This window comes from Terrapene carolina, unplaced genomic scaffold (genome assembly GCF_002925995.2).
Source record: "Terrapene carolina triunguis isolate 2854851 unplaced genomic scaffold, T_m_triunguis-2.0 Scaffold391, whole genome shotgun sequence".
Lineage (NCBI taxonomy): Eukaryota > Metazoa > Chordata > Testudines > Emydidae > Terrapene > Terrapene triunguis.
The window spans coordinates 294,696-319,639 of record NW_020664742.1 but is presented as its reverse complement, the minus strand read 5'-3'; the positions used below and the strand labels follow the sequence as shown (position 1 = coordinate 319,639).

The 24,944-nt window shown below is 43.6% G+C and overlaps 1 protein-coding gene across 1 annotated transcript in view; it reads left to right on the top strand.

Moving 5' to 3' along the window:
* The window catches only part of DIP2A (disco interacting protein 2 homolog A), a 211,677-nt gene that overhangs the window by 141,407 nt on the left and 45,326 nt on the right, over positions 1 to 24,944 (top strand). Inside the window, exons 13-19 of the mRNA XM_026658023.1 lie at positions 645 to 747; positions 3,214 to 3,278; positions 4,807 to 4,900; positions 10,639 to 10,758; positions 12,200 to 12,314; positions 16,606 to 16,745; positions 24,407 to 24,543. Coding sequence (XP_026513808.1) covers positions 645 to 747; positions 3,214 to 3,278; positions 4,807 to 4,900; positions 10,639 to 10,758; positions 12,200 to 12,314; positions 16,606 to 16,745; positions 24,407 to 24,543 — 774 coding nt within the window. The remainder of the gene's footprint in view (positions 1 to 644; positions 748 to 3,213; positions 3,279 to 4,806; positions 4,901 to 10,638; positions 10,759 to 12,199; positions 12,315 to 16,605; positions 16,746 to 24,406; positions 24,544 to 24,944) is intronic.

The window sequence follows — 24,944 nt, the reverse complement described above, 5'->3', positions numbered from 1 at the left end:
CAGTACTTTTCCCCACACCTTGTTTCCATATAATTAAGGGCATCAGACTGTCACCTATAATGTTGTGCTCTCCTCTTACTCAGTCACCTAGCTTAGAATCTTTTTGCTTTTGGTTTTACAGCAGCAGCCCTCCCCACCCACTTACGCTCATCTTTGCTTTTGAGGCTTTCACCCAGCCTTTCATTCTGAGTTCCCATATTTTCACTTTTAAATTCCCGTAGCGGATTGGAAGTGTAAACTTTGCAGTGTAGAGAACTTAACCGTCTTCCCTCTAAGATTCCTCTGACGTACTCAAGGACAGTGTCAGATGCACCCTCGATATTTATTTGTGTTATGGTAGCACCTGTTGTGCTGGGCACTGTACAAATACATAGTCAGAAGTAAAGAGGTTACTGCCCCAAAGATTTTACAATGTACATAGACAAGTAACAAAGAGAGGGCAACGGGATACAACATCCGCAAAGTGGCAGGGTATTCCATTTTTGGGGTCCCTGAGACAAGTAATTTACAAATGGTAAGGGACAGGGAAACCATCAAAATAAGTACAGTTTAACATACTGTACACACACAAAGACGCCCCTCAAATTAATCGTTGTTGGCTAACTTCAATTATTAAACTAACCTTGTAAATTTTCTCTTTTCAGTATAAGACAAGTAAAGAGGGCAGCACAATGGGCATTACTATATCTCATGCTTCCATGCTGGCACATTGTCATGCATTGACCCAGGCATGCGGTTACTCAGAAGGTAAGTTCCGTAGAGGTCCTTCAAAAATAATACATATTGATATTTACATTAAGCAGAACATACTGTATCTTATGTTGGGAAAGCATTTTTAGTGCCCTATCTCCAGGCTTATAGTGGCATTTTTCATTGTTGAAGGAAAGTGCTGTTTACTTGCTTGTAATTGACATGAAATATGAAGAAAAATAAGGAGCCACTTGTAACTTCATCCACAGCATGTATTAAGTAGCTCTAATCTGAGACCCGTTAGCCTGCTCAGTTGCTTGTATGTGTCCATCTCATACCATTTAATTCCACACTGTTGAGGAAAAAAAGTCTTATATGGCCATATGTGTAAGTATTAGCAATATATTAATTAAAACACAAGTTGAAATAAATAGAACTAATATTTGATTTCTTGGACAATCCAAGTAAATCTTGCAACTCTGAAAGGGTTAATCAGCAATAATTTTTGCTGATCAGACTGAAGGCTTCACAACAGTGGAAAGATCAATATCTTTATTGTATTAAGAATATGTGGCCTGTTTTTTTTCTGTACAGCCGACAGTAGTATGCTCCTAATGTGACTATACTGTTGGAGTAATTGAATGTGCAGAAAATCACACCCTAAAAGAACAACCAATACAGGGGGGTTAACTGGTCATATTTACATGGTAGGTTTTTGCCAGCAGTTTCCAATTTTTGATCAGTCTTTAAGCAAAATGATGAATACATGTGTGTCCACATCAACTTGTAAAAAAAAGTTTTGTTTTCGTATAAGACTTGCATACATTTATTAAACGTAGCCATTATTATTGGCAATCCGCTTTCCTCCTCCTGAAAGTGTGCTTACTTTACCCTTTTGTATTTTTAAGCCAAAATATGTGACGTGTATGTAAATAGCAGCTAATAGCGTTATCAATTTGAAAGTAAACATAGCAATCACTGCTCAGAATTGCAAAAAAAAAAATTCCAAATTTTAAAATACACCAGTAAACTATGTCCTTTAGTAAGGGGTAGGCAACTGTATTGAAGCTGTTGTCACAAGTTTAGTATTCAGTGTTTTTAATTAAATGTTTATCCAAATAGCAATCTAGTGTCAACATAATGCTTTTAAATTTTCAGAAGAATGTTTGCCTTGAATGAATTAAATCAAGGTTTAAAACAATCCATGTTCACTATGCCAGTCATGTTTTTCTGTTAAAAAGGAATTCACAGAATCTTCAATGACTGCCTTTTTAAACAAGTACCAAGAATGACTCTTAATTACCAGTACGTATCTGTTACCAGTTGGAGACTATTAACAGCAGAGTCCCAATCCCCAACCTGCACTTTTGACTTCATGCTCTCTTTTCTCTAGACTAAACTTGTTAAAACCACTTAATCTGTTCATAAATTTTACCTCCTAATCCTTCTATCATCTTTGTCACCCTTATTTGGATTCCCTCCAGTTTCAATGTCATTTTGGCTCAATCTTCCAAGGTGCTGAGCATTCTGGCCCAATTCCAGCAAAACTATATACCCCCCAAGCCTGCCCCACTTGCCCCATCATCCTCTCCTCACTCGTCTGCGGTCAAGCAAGTCGGACTGCTTTCTCCTTCTCCACACTGCCCAGGGACCAACACAGCACTGGGGGCACTGAGAGGACAAGAGAGACAGTCTCCTTGCTCTCTGTTCTAGGCCTGGCACCCGGGGGGGAATAACTGCAGAAAGATTCCATGGTTCAGCATGCTCAGTCCAGTCAGCACACAGGAGCTGTGTGGGGTTGGAGCATGATCATTGCGGATGGCATTTTCAGAAAATAATGCTGCCAGCCTCTCTCAAACCTCCATTGAGCATGTGCAAACTGATTTTCACTTGTAACTTAGCCAAATTTGGGTGAACTTTCTCAGGACACTAAACCATCCATCTCTGACAGCAGGGCAATCCTAATGCCAAATTCCAAGTCCCTGTTCCGAAACATGGAGTGTGCTAGAGTTTCTCAGTGAGACATGTTAAAATGAAGAAAGAAAGAAAACTAACATGGACAAGACAACATTTTTCTCTTATCTCATTCTTTGAAACAGTTAAACTTTTTTAGCTGAAACTTAAAATATATACATATATTCAACCTGAGATAGAAACCGGCATGGGAAATTTCTATTAAATAACTATTAAAGATTAGCAAAGTTGTAAGCAATCAAAAATAAGGTGTTATAATTGAAAGTGTCAGGTGCCAGGCAACCTTAACTATAGGCATCACTGCTAGTGTCATCGGTAACAAATGATAACACAAGGACAATTGTAACAAGTAACTTAAGATGCTGCAGGCCTTAGCAGATTGTGTACACGTAATAGGAGCATGGTAATGTGACGTTGGCTTATTCCTTTTCTGAAAGTCTTACAAATTTCACAGCTCCTTTGGGAGATACACCATACTTCTCAAATGTTCTAAAGTTTTGGTAGCTGTGGTGTTCAGCAAATGTAACCAATGTCTTCATCCACTTTCAGCTGAAACATTAACAAATGTGCTGGATTTCAAAAGGGATGCTGGTCTGTGGCACGGAGTTTTAACAGTGAGTGTTTGAGTACGTTCAATAACGAAGAATTGTATTATTTATATTATCATAGTGTCTCAGCGCCCAGTCATGGACCAGGGTCCCGTTGTGCTAGGTGTTGTACAAAAAACAGGAGAAAAAGACCATTCCTCTCCCAAAGAGCTTACAATCTAAATGTCAGGCAAGAGACAGCAGATGGATGGACACAGACAGGCGAGTACAAGGAGACAGGGAGACAGTATTGGGGAGTGTGACAGTCAGTGGTCTCCGTACACCAGCAGCTTAGCTGCTGTCAATTTTTTCGTAGGCCTCACAGCAAAGGAGAGTTTTGAGGAGCATTTTGAAGGTGGATGGTAGGCTAGTTTTGTGGATAGTTACAGGGAGCTTCCCTAAGCATGAGGGGCAGCATGGGAGAAAGCATGATGGTGCCTGTTTGAACATGTAACATCCTGGACTGTTCAGAAATGGGAGCTGACTTGTTGATACTGAGTGAGATGATAGGGTGGGGATTGGTTGTGAAGGGCCTTGAAAGTGCAGACAAGAAGCTTATGTTTGACATGATAGAGAAGAGGGAGACAGTGAAGGGATGCAAAGAAAGAGACGACGTGGTCAAAGTGACAAGCTAGAGAAACGATCTTCTCAACAGCATTCTGAATGGATGTGAGTGAGGCGAGATTGCATTTGTCAAGGATAGAGAGAAGGATGGTTGTAGTAACCAAGATGCAAGATGATGAGAGCTTGGACAAAAGTTTTAGCTGTGTAGATGGATTTTAAAGATATTATGCAGAAATAATCTGCATGACAGCCCTAGGTTGGATGTGAGGACCTAGAGAGACGTGTGGGTGAAAGATGGCACACAGGTTAGGGGCCTGAGTGACAGGTAGAATAGTGGTGTTGTCCACGTTAACCAAGAAAGGAGATAGTGGGGAGGGCCTTGGGGGAGGAAGATTAAAGAGCTCTGTTTTAGCCATGTTGAGGTTGAGCGGATGGCTAGAAATTCACAAAGAGATGTCAGAAAGACAGTCTGAAATTTTAGTTTCGACAGGAGACAGATCTGGAGTAGAGAGGTAGATGTGTGAACCATCCATATAGAGATGGTAGTTGAATTTGTGTTTGCAGATGAGATTGCCAGAGAAAAGGTGTAGAGAGAGAAGAGAAGAGGACCTAGGAAAGAACCCTGTGGAATCTGGAGTGGGGGCATTGAGGAAGAGCCTTCAAAGGACACGCTGAAGGAACAATTAGGTAGGAGGAGGAGAAGAAGAGGACGGTCATAGAAGGCAAGGGAGGACAGGATTTCAAGAAGAATATGTTGGAGGGTAGGGTTTCTCTGGCTATTTTGATATCCGAATGAATGAATGAATGAACTACATCAAGGCTTCAAATAACATTTGCTGATATACATATGAAATTTTATTTGTTTAGATATATGCATTTATCCTGCTTGCATGTTATTAGATTGCACTGAACATGTGCTGCAGCTGTGATATTTTAAATGTATCCATGTATTTCATTTACTCTTTGAGACATTTGAACATTTCACTTACAGAGCGTAATGAACAGAATGCACGTTGTCAGTATACCCTATGCATTAATGAAGGTTAATCCGCTTTCCTGGATACAGAAAGTCTGCTCATACAAAGGTAATCTGAAAGTACTTTGACTTGATCCATCCATCCCCTAATGAGCCAAAACAGACACTGTGTAGTGTGTTACTGCTGAAATGGGCCAACTAAGCAAAATTAGAGAAAAACCGAAAACTTCAGAGCGGCAAAATAACCTGTTAGTGTACAATTAGCTGCGACTGCTATCTTATCACAGCTGATTTCCTTTTGTCACTGCATCCAGCTGATGTTTGAGCCTTCTGAGCCACGGACCTCACTGATACCGCTATTATGTTTTTCTTCAGTGCTGATGTATTTCTGCTGATGCAGATGCACTGAGGAATGGAGAACAGGCCCACCCTTTTTCCTCTTCCCTCTTGGGAGGCTGTGTGTGGAAGGGAGAGGAGGTGTCAATGACATGAGAGAGAGCATATTTCTTCAGCTCAATAGTACTCAGAATTATAGTGAATATTCACCTGCTACAAATAGACAGCCTGGAGGTACTGAGTATTCTTTTTTGAGTGATGTCCCTGGGCATGCTCCACTTCAGGAGCTTTCAGCCAGAGACGGAGGTCAGTGTGTGCCTGTTTTTCTCTTTAAAGTTAGAATATAGTATATAATGTTAGTTCTTTAGTTCGTTTATAGGGTGTCATCAGCTGTTAGGCTGCGTGTGTGTGTTCTCTCTGCGTGCCGCACTAGTTCTGGCCAGAGAGCCCGTACAGCAGGCTCCAATCGTAGAAGACTAGGGTTGGAAGAGACCTCAGGAGGTCATCCAATCCAACCCCCTGCTCAAGGCAGGACCAACACAAACTAAATCATCCCAGCCGGGGCTTTGTCAAGCTGGCCTTAAAAACGTCTAAAGATGGTGATTCAACCACCTCCCTAGGTAACCCATTCCAGTGCTTCACCACCCTCCTAGTGAAATAGTGTTTCCTAATATCCAACTGAGACCTCCCCCACTGCAACTTGAGACGATTGCTCCTTGTTCTGTCATCTGCCACCACTGAGAACAGCTTAGCTCCATCCTCTTTGGAGCCCCCCTTCAGGCAGTTGAAGGCTACTATCAAATCCCCCCTCACTCTTCTCTTCTGCAGACTAAACAAGCCCAGTTCCCTCAGCCTCTCTTCGAAAGTCATGTGCCCCAGCCCCCTGATCATTTTCGTTGCCCTCCGCTGGACTCTCTTCAATTTGTCCACATCCTTTCTGTAGTGGGGGGCCCAAAAGTGAACACAATACTCCAGATGTGGCCTCACCAGTGCTGAATAGAGGGGAATAATCACTTCCCTCGATCTGCTAGCAGTGCTCCCACTAATGCAGCCCAATATGCTGTTAGCCTTCTTGGCAACAAGGGCACACTGCTGACTCATATCCAGCTTCTCATCCACCGTAATCCCCAGGTCCTTTTCTGCAGAGCTGCTGCTTAGCCAGTCGGTCCCCAGCCTGTAGCATTGCATGGGATTCTTCCGTCCTAAGTGCAGGACTCTGCACTTGTCCTTGTTGAACCTCATCACATTTCTTTTGGCCCCATCCTCCAATTTGTCCAGGTCACTCTGGACCCTATCCCTACCCTCCAGTGTATCTACCTCTCCACCCAACTTAATGTCATCTGCAAACTTGCTGAAGGTGCAATCCGTCCCATCATCCAGATCATTAATAAAGATGTTGAACAAAACCAGCCCCAGGACCGACTCCTGGGCTACTCTGCTTGATACCGGTTTGATCAAACTGCCCAATAAGACCACCAGACTTGGTTTAGTAGCGAAGGCGCCCGGACAGATTTATTGCCAACGAAGCATTGTGCTAATTCCCCAGCTCAGTGGTTACAGGTACACTAAGACATGTATGCCCAGGACAATGGACGCAGCTCAGTCAGTGGCAGGACTTTCCACTGCCCCCTTAGCTGAACAAAGACACTCCCTCTGAGATGCATCTTTATACACCAATACAAACAAATTACGTATCGCCCCTCTGACGTAGTTAGGTGCCACCCTCTGATGTGGCTAACCACCACCCATTACCTTGTGCCTAATAGTTCGGTCAAAACATTTTTATCCATCATGCTGTCATCCTGACCTTATCTTTCGGATGGGTCTGTGTGTTTCTGTTATCTTTGGGGAATTGAGGTGTTCTGGTACCACCCTTCTGGAATGTGTTTGTGTATATGTACTTAAGTCTAGCACCACTTAGAAATGTGTGTTTCTGCCACATCAGCCTTGTTCTTGCCAGATTCTGTGAGCAGGGTCTACCTCTTGCTCACAACTTAACTTTGCTTTATATTAGCAAGTTTTGACCATTACTTTAGTTCAGGCCTCAGGCCTCTGATACAAGGACTTATGTCTCAGGCTCTTTTCCTACTACATAAGGTTCTTAGTATTTTATAATTGTTGGAACTCTTGGTCCTGTGTGTTTTTTTTTCAGAAAAAAATATATCTATATCTTTTTGTTGGTTTTTTCCCCCCCTATTGAGGGGTCAGTTTTTTTTCTTGTATCTAGAATGCTGGGTTTTAAAAGTTACCTCTCTTGTTGAGAACCAATTCCTGTCAGCGATGGGCATTCTCAGTGCGTTCATTGCTTGGGAGACTTGCATATCCCCAGCAAGTGCAAGATTTGCACTCCTTTTAAGGGGAAATCCCACAAAAACAGGAAATGAAGTATAGACTGATAATGGTGGAGCAAGCCTTCAGACTGGTTTCGGACCTGGAGAACCCCCCTGAACAGTGCCCCATGTATATTGAGATCATGGTCACCTAGAGCTTCCAAGGTGAAGGCAGCGTCAAGACCCCAGTCTCCAGCGCTCTCCGTGAGTGATGTATGTGTAACTGCTCTGTGGGTGCCGAGGGCTTCCCACTCGAAGGAGAAGGGGATAAGAGGAGCACAATGGAGAAAATTTGGTCACCGAGACCTCAGGCCCCAAGAGGAGTGCTAGTGAGGTTCCAAGTACTTCAGGTAGCCTGACGCACACTCTGAGACTTCATCTGAATTCCGTGCCTCATTGGTAAAGGGCACAGTGCCAGAAACAACTACTATGGGTACCATCACAGCCCATGATAATAAGAGAGCAGTCTCACTGGAATTTGAGGTGCCCTAGGACAGTGACATCGGGACAACCTAGGTTCCTTTACCAAGTTCTATTGTGCTCCTGGTACTGCAGGAGTTCTGGTACCTAAAGACATCACAGCACTAAATGAGCCTGAGTCTCCCCTCATTGTAACTTCTGCACACCTGTCAGTACTGAGATCTGCTGTGTCACCAACCATGTATTTTGTATTGAGACCCACCACTTCCCCGACTTCTACCATTCAGGAAGTAGGGTTGTCACCTCCTGTACAATATGTGGAAGAGCATTCCGACTCAGGCTTGGAGCTTTCAGTTCAAGGCTCCAGTATACTGTTATTCTCCTCTGCAGATGCAAGGAGGGCAGGATACATGACCTCTAACTGTTAATACTTGGGATGACCAATGATGGTTACCTTTCCCCAGGCCTTATTGTCTTCCTCATTGGCCTTATTGGTGCTCATGGGCAACATACCACCAGCATTTTTGAGGGGCCCCAATTCAGTCTCATGAGGAATATAGGAGATCTTATTCTCTGGTACCTTCCATCCCTCCCCTGCTCTCTGAATCAGCAAAGACGACCTTTGAGGCGCACAAGGCGAGGATGGACAAGGACATAACCCCCCCCTTACAAATATCCCTTCTTCATCTCCTGATGAGGCAGTAATGCCATCACTACCTGTTGACTTTCTGCAGTTCCAAGACCTGATGAAGTGGGTCTCAGACATGCTTCAGATTCCACTGGAAGAAGTCCAGAAGTCCACCACAAGCTCCTGGACATATTGTATATTTCTACTTCAGCATGGATGGCATTGCCAATTAATGAACCTATCCTTGGGCCAGCTAGCATCATCTGGCAAACTCCAGTAATGGCACCTTCTACTTTCAAGCATGCAGTTAAAAATACTACATCCAGAAAGGGATTCTGAGTTTGTTTTCCACCGCTGACACCAAATTCTGTGGATGCAGTTAATGAAAATGGGAGACTATATATTCCTAAAGCTACCGCAAATTACAAGGACCCAGGGACTTGTCTATCCTGGCACAGTAAATCGGTGCCGCTGCAATCGATGCAGCAGTGTCTATTTAGTGGGTCTGGTGAAGAGCGCTCTCCCATCAACTTCAGTACTTCTCCCTCCCAAGAGGCGGAAGGTAAGTTGGCGGGAGAGCGTCTCCCACCAACATAGCGCAGTGTAGGCACCGCGTTGGTTTGATGTAAGCTATGTCGCTCGGGGAGTGATTCTTTTTTTTTCACAACCCTGAGCAACGTAACTTGCATCGACTTAAACAGCAGTGTAGGCCAGGCCCAGTAGCATTTTGGTCATAAAAGCAACTCTTCGGCAACATTACAGTTCAGGATTGTGACTCACCAGGTGCTGATATTGAAATATGATCACCTGAATTATGAGAAGTTCAGTGCTTGTATTGACCATTTACCACTGGAACACCAAGATCAGTTTAGTGCCAGAAGAAAGGGGGGTCTGCTCTTGGCAAAGATGTCTTTGCAGGCTTCACTTCGTGTGGCCGACACCGCAGTAGTGACAAGATGAGCTTCCGACGTCAGTTGTCTGGTTTCCCGTGGAGGTACAGTCGAATAGCCATGAGCTCTGTGTCGACTCCACAGATGATTTACTTAATACCCTAAAGGTCTCTAGGGCTATACTTAGATCCTTGGGGATATACATGCCTGCAAATAAAAGGAAACTCGGAGGTCTCAGTCAGTACAAAGATACCATCCTGCTCAATTTTCTACCTTTCATAGACCATCTGAACCACCAGCTAAGAGGTTGAGATTTTCTAGAAAGAAAACCATTACCTCAGCTGCTTCATCTCCACCATCAACATCTTCCAAATGCCAGTTTTGGTGGTTTGGTCAAGAGTCTGAACCACCAAATAGTCAGGATTTCTTAACTTCACTATTCCATCTCTTTTCTCAGTTTGGACTCTCTCTCTATACCAACACGTGTGGGAGCCTATAACATCAGACAATAGAGGCCATTACTTCTGGTTATATGATCCAGTTTGCCTCTAATCGGCCTCCCCTTCCCCATCCCTCTTTAGAGACCCCTCTCATGATCAGTTGCTGAGACAGGAGATCACATCACTCCTAAGTCTAGAGGCCATAGAACCAGTTCTACTCAACACTATTCAAGGTATTTTCTGATACCCAAGAAAAACGAAGGTTGGAGGCCAATACTAGATCTCAGACAATTGAACAAGTAAATCAGACATCTGAAATTGAGAATGGAGTCCCTAGCAGCTATAATTTCCTCCCTGGAGTCTGGGGACTGGTTGGTGATTCTCAACCTCAAAGATGCATAATTCCAGGTAGCAATTCATCCCTCTCACAAAAAAATTCTTCATTTTGCCACTTGAGCATGATCCCTACCAGTACGGGATTCTACCCTTCGGCTTTCTTCTGTCTCATGATGTTTGTAGCCGCCTACCTCCATTGTCTAGGAATAACAGTTTTTCCCTACCTCAACGACTGGCTCCTCAAAAGATGGTCTAATCAGGAAGTGTTGTTGGCAGTTCAACCAACTTCACTTTTTCACAGTTTAGTTACATGGCAAATAATTTTTTTATAGAAGTATTTCTGGATGCATGATGGGCAAAGCTTAGCTCCCTCCTAACAGTACATGTGATATGTCCAGTGTGTTCCCCACACACGTGGCCTATTTAAAATAATTACTTTGGTTTAATATATATTTTTTTACTTTCAGCCCGTGTAGCAGTAGTAAAATCACGTGATATGCACTGGTCGCTTTTGGCTCAGCGGGATCAAAGAGATGTCAATCTCAGCTCTTTACGAATGCTGATAGTGGCAGATGGAGCTAATCCATGTAAGTATGGGGATAATAATTTATATTTCTATAGCGTCTTTCAACCCCAGGTGTATGGAAGCATATTGCAAGTTATTTACAGTGCCTGCCGCACGGACAGTGAGCAAACCTTAGTGTGTGAGCTCAGCAGCCAGCAGAACAGCTGATCGACAGCAAAACTGAGTAGGGTGGGACAGTTTTTCACCAAGGACATTAGGGAAAAACTCGGCTCTCATAACGAGTTCCAAGAGATCTCTAACATCTGCAAAGAGCCTCCAGGAATGAAATAGCTGAAAGATCTCACAGAAATGATATGGTGTATGGAAGTCAATTTATTTACTGTGGAAGGAGGAAAGGCCGAACTGATCTTGTGAGGATTAAATGTGTGGTTCCAAAGAGTTTAGATATTTCAGACCTGATGCTTAGAGCATTAGGCCATTTATTCTGTAATAAAATGTTGAAAATTGTACCCACAGAACTACCTACAATACTGTTTTTACCATTCATTAATACTTAAACAGTCACACACAACTCAGTAGTGCATTTCTCAGTGATTGAAGCATGATGGTAGTATAAGGCCCAAGAGCAATACAGAATGACTTGAACCATCTTAGAAATGTAACATTAACTTTGAAGTGTGCTAGCTGGAAAATTTTCCCTGCTACAATAAAATGGAATTTAAAATAAAAAAGCTCAGGGCCCATGTGTCATTTTTTCACATGGGTCTGACATATAGAGTTCTGAACACAAATGGAGCTTTTCAAAATCATGTAATGATTTTTAGAAGATGTGTATGCATCCTGGTCCCATGATATCTGCAGGAAACTTTATAAGAGGCAATTTTCAGAATTTTAATGACTGATCATTTATACCTTTACTAGATCCCCTGCAGAATTCCATGATTTTTAACTTTGCCTTTGCAGGGAGAGTTTCTCCACTATGATTTCACTTTGTGAATTAGTTGTTAATCATTAAGGACCATATTTTAAAGGAATTGAATGGTTGCGCTCAGCAATGCAATATCTAACTGATTTAGGAGTCTAATTCTCATTTTCAAAAGGGCTTTAGGCACTTAGGAGCCAAAATTCCGTCAATAGGGTTTAGGGTCCTAAGTGCCGAAAGGCCTTTTGAAAATGGGATGTAGACTCTTAAATTGGTTAGGCGTTGAACTGCCGAGTGCAGCAATAACTAACTACCTGTGAATATCTGGGCCTGACTACGTTAGGATTTTGTGCAGCTCTGTTGCCTAAATGCTAATGGGGTATGCTGTTCTCTAAAGAATAATCTGTCAAAAGTATGACTTGATTAAATGTGGTGTGAGGACACTTGAATATTCTACAGCTAAATCACAGGTAAAAATAAATATGGAAATTCTATTAGGGCAAAATGAATTTTTTTCAGTATTACCTCTCCTTGCAAAAATCACGCATGCTTTTCACATTTTGTGATTTATTGTATTTAGGGTCAATATCTTCCTGTGATGCATTCCTCAACGTATTTCAGTCCAGAGGTTTGAGACCAGAAGTTATCTGTCCCTGTGCCAGTTCTTCAGAGGCATTAACTGTTGCTATTCGCAGGTATTCTATTTAGTGAGAATTTAACTAAATACATTTTGCCTAGGTTAAAAATGTGTGTTCTTCAAGTAGTGTCCCTGTGGGAACTCCACTTCAAGCGCTCATGCCCTTGCTCAGAGATTTGTCAGTTAGCAGTGTCTGTTCAGCCCGCACATGTGCCCTGGGCCTCCTGGTGCCAGATACCGAGGCCTTATGGGGCTGCACTGCAAACCACTCTGTTCTTTCTCAACCGCCGGAGTTTGAGATGGAACACTAGCGTGTCTGCTTTGAGCACACCTCAGCTTTCCTAGTATTTCAACAGTGGTTTAAATAGTTTCTGTAGTTAGTTGTTATAGTTAGATAAGTAGTGAGAGGATTGTTTGATTCCTCTTTCCCCTTGGGGACACTTATTCTTTTCCTTGGCTCGCCAGGTTTCAAATGTTGCCTCTCCTGCCAAGAGGCTATACCTGTAAACGATGGCCACTCTGACTGTGTCCATTACTTGGGGGAGTCCCACATCTCCCAGAAGTGCAACTTTTGCCTAGCCCTCAAGTCCAGGGCAAAGAAAAATGGAGATTAAACTCAGACTGCTAATCATAGACCAACTTCTGAGCCAAGTCAGGAGACTTCCCCCAGGACATCTGTCTCTGGACAGATCCAGGGCTAAGTCGGCAGAGGCTTCCCCTAAGATAGGGAAAACTTTGGATGCCTCAGGGAAGGCTTCCAAAAAGAGGAGCACGGAGTGTCACCTTAAGGTGCTATCTTCAAAAAAGACTAGGACCTTGGCGAGATCTACAGTCTCCAAAGCCTCAACCTCTCGACTCGATACCATTGAGTCAAAGGACTCCTCCTCTGGTACCAGCGGGGCTGTAAAGTCCCAGAACATGAATGAGACACGTGGCTCTGCAGGACCTAAGTACCTTCTAGCAGCAAAGAGGGCAAGTATAGACACTTGGGACTGGCACCATCGAGTTCAACCCAGCCATCAGTACCTATGCATTCAGCCAGCTGTCAGTACCCAGGCATGTGGTGTCCTTGGCACCAAGCAAGCAATGGCACCAGACACCATCAGTGTCTACTTCAGTACACCCACCAGCAGTGGCTGTTGGCTTCGGTGACTGTGGTATTGGCTACTGCGTCAGTGCCGATCCCCTATTCAGTACCACAGGAGTTCAGATATGCTAAGGATTTCTCTAGAACGGATGACCCAGAGTCCCTGCTCCCCATGGGTATAGAGTGTTTCTCTGTACTGAGGCCCCAATCTCTGGACTACCACTATCCGGTACCACAGTACTCTACCATTTTCTCCAGGTGCTCCTCCTTTTTCTCCTGAGGGCATTCTGCGCCAAAAAATTAAAAATTCTGAGCACAATATTTTTAAATTCTGCAAAATTCTGAAAGTTTTATTTGTCAATAAATAAATGCAGAGCCTCCAGCATGGCAGTGGGGAGCACATACCACTTGCTGCATGAATGTCGGAGATTACCCTGCAGCTTCCCCAGTGTTCCCACCCCCTACCTGGGGACACGGACTCAGCGGTAAGGCTGCACCAGACCCTGACAGAGCACAAGGCCTGGGCCTACCCCAGAAACACCCTGGGGCTCTGCCTCTCTGCACCAGGTGTGGGGCAGGCAGGCTCAACCGGGCAGAAAGGGGAGGGGATCAGTGTGGGGGGGATTCAAGTGTGGGGTGAGAGGAATCTGTGTGGGACAATCTGGGTGCAGGCAGCTCAGTGGGGGGGGTCTAAGTGTTGGGGGATCTGGATGCACAGAGGCTCATTTGGGGGGTCGTTTCCAGGTGCAGGGGCAATGGGACTCTGCAGAGGCTTCCAGGTGAAAGTGGTTGGGGCTCAGCGGAGGGGTCTGGGTGTGGGGGTCTCAGCAGGGGGGGCTGGGGGAGTTGGGCTTGGTGAGATGGGGGTTTGGATGCAGCTAATTGAGTGGTGCATGACTGCTCTTGCAGCTTCTCTTTACTTCCCTGTCAGAAAGTCATTTTTCTGCAGTGACGCAAAGAAATCTGCAGGGGACATAAATTCTGTGCATGCGCAGTAGCACACAATTCCCCCAGGAGTATCCTTTGGATAAGATGAAGGTGGATGAAAGAGACTTCCAGTTGGTCTCCTTTATTTCTAATTTGGTTTCTCCAACATATCCTTTCAGGAACCCATTCTCTGAAATCATAGGGAAAATCAGAATAATTATCAAGAGTGGTGGAATCAACCCTGCATTCCACCCTCTCTCCCCACTCCCACTCCCACCCCCATGGCCATACTGGGACTCCTGGGCTGCCTATCGACAACAATTTGCCAGACCACTGATACCATATTATCTGGAGACTAGAGTTGTACGGCCCTCTCCTCCCCGCAGCGCCCCCGCAGGCAGCAATGTTTGAGGAGCAGGAGGCCAGAGAGGGTAAGGACGCCACCTCTCAAGCATCTATTTCATCCTCATTTCTGGGTGAAGCTGTATTGCCTCTGCCATCTTCCATGGCTGGTAATTTTCAGCAATTTCAAGACCTCATAAAGAGGGTAGCTGACACTCTTCAGATTCCACATGAAGGAGTCCAGGACTCACAACACAAACTGTTGGATATCCTGCAGTCAGCAGCACCTGCTAGGGTGCCATTGCCCATTAACGAGACATTACTAGATCTAGCTACGACAGTGTGGCAGACACCTGCCACTATCCCGCCCATGTGTGAACCCAGCACAAGGAACCATAGGGTACATGCGCAGGCCAAACGGACACTGCTAACTGAAAATCTCCGGTCAAAGGCTTGAGAGGTGCATGTGCACCACCCACAGAGAATGAGATCTCTCTGCACAAGGTGAGTAACCTCTTCTGTTCAGATTGGGGGTGGGGCAGAAAGACAATCACAGTACAGCTCCCGGTTACCCAAAAGACAAAAATTAGAGAGGCTCACCTGAGGCTTGCTCAGTATCTCATTTTAAAGATCGCCTTTCAAATTGGCCTTGTGCCCCTTCCCCCAGCTTTACGATGAATACAGATGATCTGAGGTTTTTTTGTTTTTGCATCTGCTTCGGAAATTTCAGTAGTGTCAAGTCTGGTCTTCCCTGGTTTTGTAGGAGGTCTCAAGGATGTTGAGTGTGAGCTCTGTAATAACCTTAATTGAAGGAATGAGGGTATTGAGTCTTTAGCTAAATGGCTTCCTCTCTCCAAAATGTTAACATCTATTTAACATGAGTAATTAAAAAAAAAAAAAAGTTTTAACAATCTAAAAAATACCATTGGGAATCCAAAGGGCTCTGAGGAGCACTTTTAGGGAAGGGAAAACAACAATTTTGTAGTCAGATTATTCAGCAGGGTCACAGATAGGAATATATTTGACAAATTTTTTGTCAAAATACACTGTTTTCTTGAAAAGTATCTATTTCAATGAAGTTTTAGTTGGGAAGGTTTCTGAGGTTAAGGGTTCAGTCTCCAGTGAGTGAGGGAAACCCCTGAATTGAAAACTTAACCTTCTTGATCTGGAAAACAGATGGTTTGATGCTGTTCCATTTTGCAAAAACGTTCAAAAGGTTTTGGGTTTGTTCCAATATGGAATAAGAACGGATTTCAAAACCTTGAAATTTGTCACAAAATGCAATTGGCAGTCTCCAGCAAGCTGTACTCAGAGCGTGCACAAAACTGAATGCATTCCTCCAAAAGTCAAGACTGGCTTCAGTTTATCTTCCCAGTGGGAGATTGCCCATTTGGTTAGAGAACTAATGGTTTTACATCCTCATCTCCCCACAATGACAGGACCCATACTAAAGAATTACACCAGCATTTAAATAGGAACACACATTACAGGGTGCAAACACTAGATAGATAAGTAGAGAGAAAAGATCACAGGGCTTCCTTCCGTATTAAAATGTTACTACCACCACCACCACCACGATCTTACATGGTGCGTTTCATCTGTAGATCTCATTGCACTTTACAAATAGAGGTCAATATAATTATCCCCGTTTTACAGATGGGGAAACTGAGGCACGGGGTGAAGCAACTTGCCCAAGGTCACCCAGCCAGTGACAGAACCAGGAACCGAGCCCAGGTCTCCTGAGTCCTGGTCAAGTGCTGTATCCACTAGACCACACTATAAAAGGTTTTTGGTCTGTGGTAGATGAAGTACTGTAAATAATATCAATTAGAGCCCAGCTTCAGTTGGTCTCCTTACTGATATGGCTACCATGGTTAAATTTACCACACACTTTCTTCCCTGACAGAATTGCACAGAGCTTCTTTGTTGAATGTGTTGCCATTGAGGTATTCCCAGTGTCATTGCTGGTTTGATATTTTACTTTGTTTTTCAGACCTCCAGATTTGGGTGGGCCACCCCCTGGAAAAGCAGTGTTGTCTATGAATTGTTTGAGTTACAGCGTGATTAGAGTGGATACAGAAGAAAAATTGTCAGTACTCACTGTACAGGATGTTGGTCAGGTTATGCCTGGAGGTAGGACGATTATACTTCATGTATATTTAATAGAAGTCCACTGAATTCCTGATGTTGTTGCTGTGTATTTTGGCTTAATCAAATAAGTAGAACTCTATCCTGGATGAAAATGGCTTTACACCTGTACAGCCCACTGCCTTAGCAAGTGTGCTTTAATTCTTGAAAGTAAATTTTAAGAACAGTCTGAAAGTATCTATTAAATATTAAAAATTTGAGTACATGAGGGAACTATTTTAATCTGATCTTAGTTTGGAATGGGAGGAGGTGTTGCTTTTGATTCATTCTTCCACTGGACCACATTATTGGTAGAATTAAGGTGTAACAAACTACTGTGTATTTCTTAAGTGGAGCTACTTAATGGTTGAATGGCATAACAAAAATATAATACAGGAAAAAAATTAAGATATGCCATGTATTCTAACTGCTGTTTTGTCTTATCCTACCAGTTCTTTCTTCTGCCAATTGAGGATGATGATATTGTTCCTCTTGTACTGTCCTTATTTTGGCAGTTGGTTTAAAGCATATTTGCAAGTAGCTAAAATTATTTGTGGCTTAAGCAAAAGTTTGACTGGCTTAATGAATGGACTATTTAAAAACTGCAGTCATGGATATTCATCGTGTCCAACAAACCTTCAGTGTCTAGGGCAAATAGCTCTGTACTTCGCTTCAAATCGTTTAGAAGACTGGAGTGCTCTGACTGGTCATCATGATAGGAACATGTAGTCTAAGTGTGGAATTTGCTGAAACAATTTCCTGAGCTCTGCAGTCCAGTTTTCTGAATGGGTAAATCTCTCTATCGTGGTGGCAGGTAAACCGTTTAACAGGTTGTTTTAAACCTCTCCCAAGCTCTTGTCCTTTTGAGAACTGAGACATTTGATTCTCAGAAAGTAGTATAGGTTTTTTTAAAAATTGTCTTTAAAAATGAGCTCTCTGATACTTTCTGTCTTTGACAATGTTCTTGAATAAAAGGGAAAATAAGCGGATATTTGAGCGATATGGTCTTTGAGTTCCTCACAGTACTGAGTTCTGCCTTGCCTGATCTAGTTAAATATAGGTGCAGGTGTGAATATCTGCAGAATCCAAAGGAAAAATCTGTTTCAGAAGAGGAAGAAAGTAGATCCAGACTCTAGAATCATGGAAATGTGAGGCTGGAAGGGACCTCCAGAGTCATTTAGTCCACCCTCTGCACTGCAACAGAACCAAGTAAACTTAGACCATCCCTGACAGGTGTTTGTGTAACCTTATAAATTTCCAGTGATGGGGATTCCAGAACCTTCCTTGGAAGCCTATTCCAGTTTTTAACTAACCTTATTGTTAGAAAGTTTTTTCCTAATATCGAACCTAAATCTCCCTTTGTGCAGATTAAGCTGATTACTTCTTGTCCTACCATCAGTGGACATGGAAAACAATTGATCCCTGTCCCCTTTATAACAGGCCTCAATGTATTTGAAGATGCTTATCATCCTCCCTCAGTCTTCTTTTCTCAAGACTGAGTATGCCCAGTTTTTAACCTTTTCTCATAGGTCAGGTTTTCTAAACATTTGATCATTTTTGTTGCTGTACTCTGGACTTTCTCCAATTTGTTAACATCTTTGTTCAAGTTTGGCACCCCGAACTGGACACAGTACTCCACCTGAGGCCTCACTAGTGCCAAGGAAAGCAGGACAATTACCTTTTATCTTACATACGACATTCCTTTTAACACAACCCAGAATATTAGCCTTTTTCGCAACTGCACCATGTTGACTCATTCAATTTATGATCCACGATCACCCCACAGATCCTGTTCAGCAGTACGACCACCTAGCCAGTTATTCCCTATTTTGTAGTTGTTCACAGGGCCGGGTCCAGGCATCTGGGGCGGCATTCCGTCCATTCTTGGGGTGGCACAGTTCAGGTGTGGGGTTTTTTTTGTTTGTTTTTCCTTGGGGCGGCAAAAATGGTAGAGCCGGCCCTAGTTGTTCATTTGCTTTTTCCTTCCTAAGTGAAGTGCTTTGCACTTCTCTTTATTGAATTTCATCTTGTTGATTTCAGACCAATTCTCCAATTTGTCAAGGGTATTTTGAATTCTAATCCTGTCCTCCAGAGTGCTAGCAACCCCTTCTAGCTTGGTGTTATCTGCAGATTTTATAAGCATACTCTCCACTCCCATTATCCAAGTCCTTAATGAAAATACTGAATTGTATGAAGGGAAGGGGGCCTTTGTCCGTTCCTTCAGAGTTCTGTATGGCATCCAATATCCATAACGAATTTCACATCAGACAAGGGCTGAACTGATTGTCCCATTTACGCTATATGTCAAATAGAATCCTAGCAGAATCATAGATTAGGGTTGGAAGAGACCTCAGGAGGTCATCTACTCCAAACCCCTGCTCAGAGCAGGACCAACTCCAACTAAATCATCCCAGCCAGGGCTTTGTCAAGCTGGGCCTTAAAAACCTCTAAGGATGGAGATTCCACCACCTCCCTAGGTAACCCATTCCAGTGCTTCACCATCCTCTTAGTGAAATAGTTTTTTCTAATATCCAACCTAGACCTCCCTCACTGCAACTTGAGACCATTGCTCCTTGTTCGGTCATCTGCCACCACTGAGAACAGCCAAGCTCCATCCTCTTTGGAACCCCCCCTTCAGGCAGTTGAAAGCTGCTATCAAATCCCCCCTCACTCTTCTGCAGACTAAATAATCCCAGTTCCCTCAGCCTCTCCTCATAAATCATGTGCCCTACCCCCTTAATCATTTTCGTTGCCCTCCAGTGAACTCTCTCCCATTTGTCCACATCCTTTTTGTAGTGGGGGGCCCAAAACTGGACACAGTACTCCAGATGTGGCCTCACCAGTGCTGAATAGAGGGGAATAATCACTTCCCTTGATCTGCTGACAATGTTCCTACTAATGCAGCCCAATATGCCGTTAGCCTTCTTGGCAACAAGGGCACACTGTTGACTCATATCCAGCTTCCCGTCCACTGTAATCCTCAGGTCCTTTTCTGCAGAACTGCTGCTTAGCCAGTCGGTCCCCAGCCTGTAGCGGTGCATGGGATTCTTCCGTCCTAAATGCAGGTCTCTGCACTTTTGCTTGTTGAACCTCATCAGATTTCTTTTGGCCCAATCCTCCAATTTGTCTAGGTCACTCTGGACCCTATCCCTACCCTCCAGCGTATTTACCTCTTCTCCCCCCTCCCCCCAGCTTAGTGTCATCCGCGAACTTGCTGAAGGTGCAATCTATCCCATCATCCAGATCATTAATAGCAAGTCTGGATGTTTAAGAAGCAGTGGACTGGGTTGAATGGATATATATGAAGTCTCAGCCAAGTTCCAGCCAAAAACTAATTTTGTCTTATCACTCCAACATGAGAAATTACTCTGTTCAGTCTTAATGCTAAAATGTACTAATTTAGAAGGGATCTGGGCGTATTACTGATGCATTATTCTGTCTTGTCAGACGGAGGTATTGGAGATTAATTTATTTGAGCAACTCCTATATTCCCATTGACTCAAGTATAGACAATGTCATAGAAGGACAAGGCATATTTCAGCATACATCTATTTAATAGCATTTGAATAGCTGCATCAGAAAATTATGTAGCTTATTTGTCTGTGCAAAGAGTTTACTTTTCAGGTGCTTAGTGTATTGAACAAACAAATGCAAAAGGTTATTGGAATGTCCTCTGATAGTGATTATCCTATTTTAGAGCTGTAGGGGAGGTTGATTTTATGAGCTTTTTGAAGTTAATTGAATTTGATATCTACATATTTAATTGTTCCATCTTGCCATCTACTATGCATCTGTCACTGTCATTTTGTCCTCAAATGACCTATGTTGGCTATTGTATTGTACTAATGTGTGTGTATCACTGTCTTCTACTGGTTAGAATCAGACCTGCTCACTTGTTTGTAGTCTTGCTTTTTAGTAGAGGTGTGGTGACTCTATGTGAGACTTAACGTCACTGACAATAGAATTGTCCCCTCGCTCCACAGAGAGAGGCATGCGTTTTTGGAAGGTAATCAAGGCTATTGCTCATGTCACGCATGCAGGTTAGCTGAAGACTGTGGTGTCTGTGTGTGGCCATGGGTCATTGCACTGTGTATCTAATTCTCAGCACTCTCACCTGCATCACTGTTAAGGAAAGTATTGTAGACAGCTTTTGAATTAATGGAAGAACTTTTTTTGCTGCAGTAGTAAAGCACTAATTCTCAGTTTGAATGTCTGCTTAACAGCCTTGTATTTGGAACTCATCAGGATTATGAATCTGAAAATGGGTTTATGCATAGCTGAGCCTGAAGCTAATGGTTCGTACGTCTGTGTAACTTAAAAACTCCCAATTTTCTAGTCCACGCCCGCAGGGCTAGAAAAGAGAGGTGTACATCTTGCCTAGCAACTGGTGAGCTCTCACTATAGTAGTTCAAACTTTCTGTCCTATGTCAAAGCTTTGGTTGCAGTATTACCTTATTGGGGTTGCTAGATGCTATCATATAAACAGATCCAAAGTTCCTATTCATTGATCATGATAATCATTCTGGTGAACAATTTAAAATTAGGATGGAGACTAGTAGGTAACTGACACATTCATCTTTCACACTCAGTTTCATTATTATTAATTAAGGTCTCTTAGTTCAGATACAGGCCGGCAAGGACAAAGGGCAAAGGCCCTCTGAAGATTGACATTTCCTGAGTTGCCACCAAAGGTTTTAGTTTCTGTCTGCACCAGGCCAGGCTTGGCGGCTGAGTTATACAAATTCAATGAGGGAGGGAATGTTCCTGTTTCTATTCAGTGACCTCTCTCAGCACTTAGTGAACAACGGTAGAAGCAAGTGCTGCCCAAGCCCCTCAAGACTCCTGTTCAAAGACTGAACTGGAAAATTGTGACAGATTGTAAGAGAAGCTGTGCACAGGCTTGCCTGCCCGAGCTAGCTTGAATGCAGCTAGTGTGATTAACAAAAGCAGTGAAGGCAGCGCCGTGTGGGTGTCCGCGCAGACCTTGGGTACATACCTGGCTCGCTAGCCCATGCTTTGCTGTCTTCACTGCTGTTGTTACCTGTGCTAGACCATTCACAGCTGTTGCTGTGTGGACATACCCATCGCTTGTCCTGGCTCTTGCCACGTCCCTTCCCATCTAGACAGCAGCCTGCTCTGGGGCCAAGAGTGTCCAGAGCCCATGTGTCCGTAAGAAACGCTTTGAGTAGCTCCAAGGGTTGTGACCCCCCCACCCACACAAAGGATTTCACAGGGCGCTCCGAGCGAGGTGTAATCGGGCCAGACGGGGACTTGGGTTAAGGAATTGGCTTCCCATTTCAAATTTTCAGAAGCCCAGAAAAGAATCCACACATCCAGATGGGTGCTGCTGCCCAGCCCCTGGCCTGGGCCTGGTTAACACTCCCTTCAGGGCCACACGCTGGCTCAGACAGATGCAGCTTGAAGCACCTTTCACACACTGATTACAGAGATCCCAAAGCAATGGAGAAATGGAGCCTGTGCAAATGGAGAAAAGGGCACAGGAAGCCTGTGCTATCGAGGGGGCGGGACTCAGCTCAGCCTGGGGACTGGAGGGATGCCCCAGGGAGAAAGGGCCCTGCAAGGAATGACACTTCCTCCTGGAGCAGCAGCCAACACTAACCGTGCTTCCACATTGGAGGTGGGAGGGAGGGAAGAACAAAAGTACCTTCCAGGGGTGCTAGCCCTGTGGAGGAAGGGTCGTCAGTCACTAATCGCTGCTGCAGGGGGCGGGTGAACAACAGAGGGCATGTGGGGATAGGGGATAGGAGGTTCTGCAGCAGTAACAGATGCAAGCACACGGAGCTAATGATGGAAGCAATTTCAATTTACTTATCCCAATATCACTTCTGGTTACGAGCTTCCAGCTTTGGAAACCAACAAGCCAGCAGAAGGATATAGAAATACTCTGTTTTTGCTCCTTTTTTCAACAGAGAGCTCGTTAGCCCACTTGAAGAGACAGCAGCCCTGCCCACATCCTGGCCCTAGTTTGGATAACACAGGATGGGGTGAGGGTAGGGTTCCAGCTGCTCTACTGACCCACCTAGGCCATCCCATCCTGGTCTTCGTTCCCCTGCATCTGAGGTGGTGAGGTGAGCTGGCCAGCTCCATTATCATCATCGTCATGACCCCCACGCAGGTGGAGAGTTATCTTGTACTGCCCCATCCCAGACACTGTCAGATAGTGGCTCTCCCAGGGATTGGGAAATGCAGAATAATCCCAGCAGGCTGGCACAGGCAGAGAAGCCTGTATGGATAGTTGTATCTTGAGACCCCTGGGTGGCCTCAGAGCAGGGGTAGGCAACCTATGGCACATGTGCCGAAGGCGGCACGCGAGCTGATTTTTAGTGGCACTCACACTGCACGGGTCCTGGCCACGAGTCTGGGGGGCTCTGCATTTTAATTTAATTTTAAATGAAGCTTCTTAAACATTTTAAAAACCTTATTTACTTTACATACAACAATAGTTTAGTTATATAATATAGATTTATAGAAAGACACCTTCTAAAAATGTTAAAATGTATTACTGGCACGCGAAACCTTAAATTAGAGTGAATAAATGAAGACTCGGCACACCACTTCTGAAAGGTTGCCGTCCCCTGCCTCAGAGGAAGTTAGTCACTGATTGCTGCAAAAAAGGCCAGTGTGAGCTGTGATTTTCAAACACAAGTGTCCTGGAGCAGGAAGGAGGTAATCTCTGTAGAGAACTTTAATGAGACCACACAGGAAATTCGCATTGAGTTCTGTGGCCCTCAATACCAGAATGGTGTAGAAAATTGGAGAGACTTCATAGAAGAGCAACAAGAATTAGGCAGTAGAGGGGATGATTTATGAGGAAGTATTAAAACAACTAAACATAGATAGTTTATCTAAGGAATGGAAAATATCAACAAACTCTAAAGGAAAGATTATTTAGGGTGGTACCAGGTGATGTAGCATGAAGTAATGGAAGTTGGTGAAGAAAAGGAAGTTTTAGGCAGCATGTCAAGGGAGTTCTGTTAGATTACGAAAGAGCATCTCAACAGCTGTGGGAAGCTTGGCATGCTTGGAAAGAAGACTAGACAAAGTACTAGAAAATTCATTGGACCAATCCTAAACTGGCAGTGGGAATAAAAGAGGCCTAATAGTTTTTTGTTTCCATTTCTAATTTGTGTGTCTCACATATTTAATTTAAGGAATTAATGTCTCTAAATATGATATGTGCAACAGTAAATCAAAAGGAATTATTAATTTGTAATTGGTATTATCTAAATGTGTCCTCTTTAATACTACATAAATCCTCATTCACCTAACCAACTGCCCTGGATTATAGTATTTTGGCCTTCATGTTCAAAAGCAAATGCTTAGAGGTTGTGGTATTCTGTAGTAAGGCTAGAACGTACTGGGGAGGGGAGGGGGATTAGACATTTGAAAGTTTATAGTTTTCATATCTAGCGAATACATAAATCAGAGATTGCATTACTCAGATTATCAAAATGCTTTTTAAATTTCTTTAACAAAACCCTCCTTTTTGACATATTTTTTATATGTAATGTTTCTGGTTTAGCTGCTCAATATTGAAATTCAATTAATCATGTTACTTTGTTTAGCAGCAAGCCAATTTCTGTCTACCAGTTTACCAAAATATACATAGATGACAATACCGTTGCATTCTTGCTCTACCTCTTTAGCCAATGTGTGTGTTGTGAAGATGGATGGAACTCCTTATCTATGTAAAACTGATGAAGTTGGTGAAATATGTGTGAATTCTGGTGCAACTGGGACAGCATACTATGGTCTCCTTGGAATCACCAAGAATGTGTTTGAGGTTTGTGTCTTTCTATAACTTTTATGCCCTTTATAACCTTTGATAAAAAGATGTTTTTATTATTTCAGTTAGTGAGGAGATAGGCAGAATTATGTATCAGTTTCTTTTTGCAGGTGTGACTGGGGAGGAGAGGGGGATACTGAGATTGCTCAATTGGGGCAAACGGCAAAGAGTGGGGCAGACAATTCCCAAAACTGGTGGTTATTCTAATACTTAGATTCAGCAAGCCAGCAACAAAACAGCTTCTACAATACCTTACAGGCTACACAGAGGCCAGAAATACAGTTCCCTTAAACAGGGCTGGCTCTGGCTTTCTGGCCACCCCAAGCAAAAAAAAAAAAAAAAAAAAAAAACCCGCGCGGCCGGAGCCAGGGTGCAGGGGGACTTCCTGCGCTGCAGAT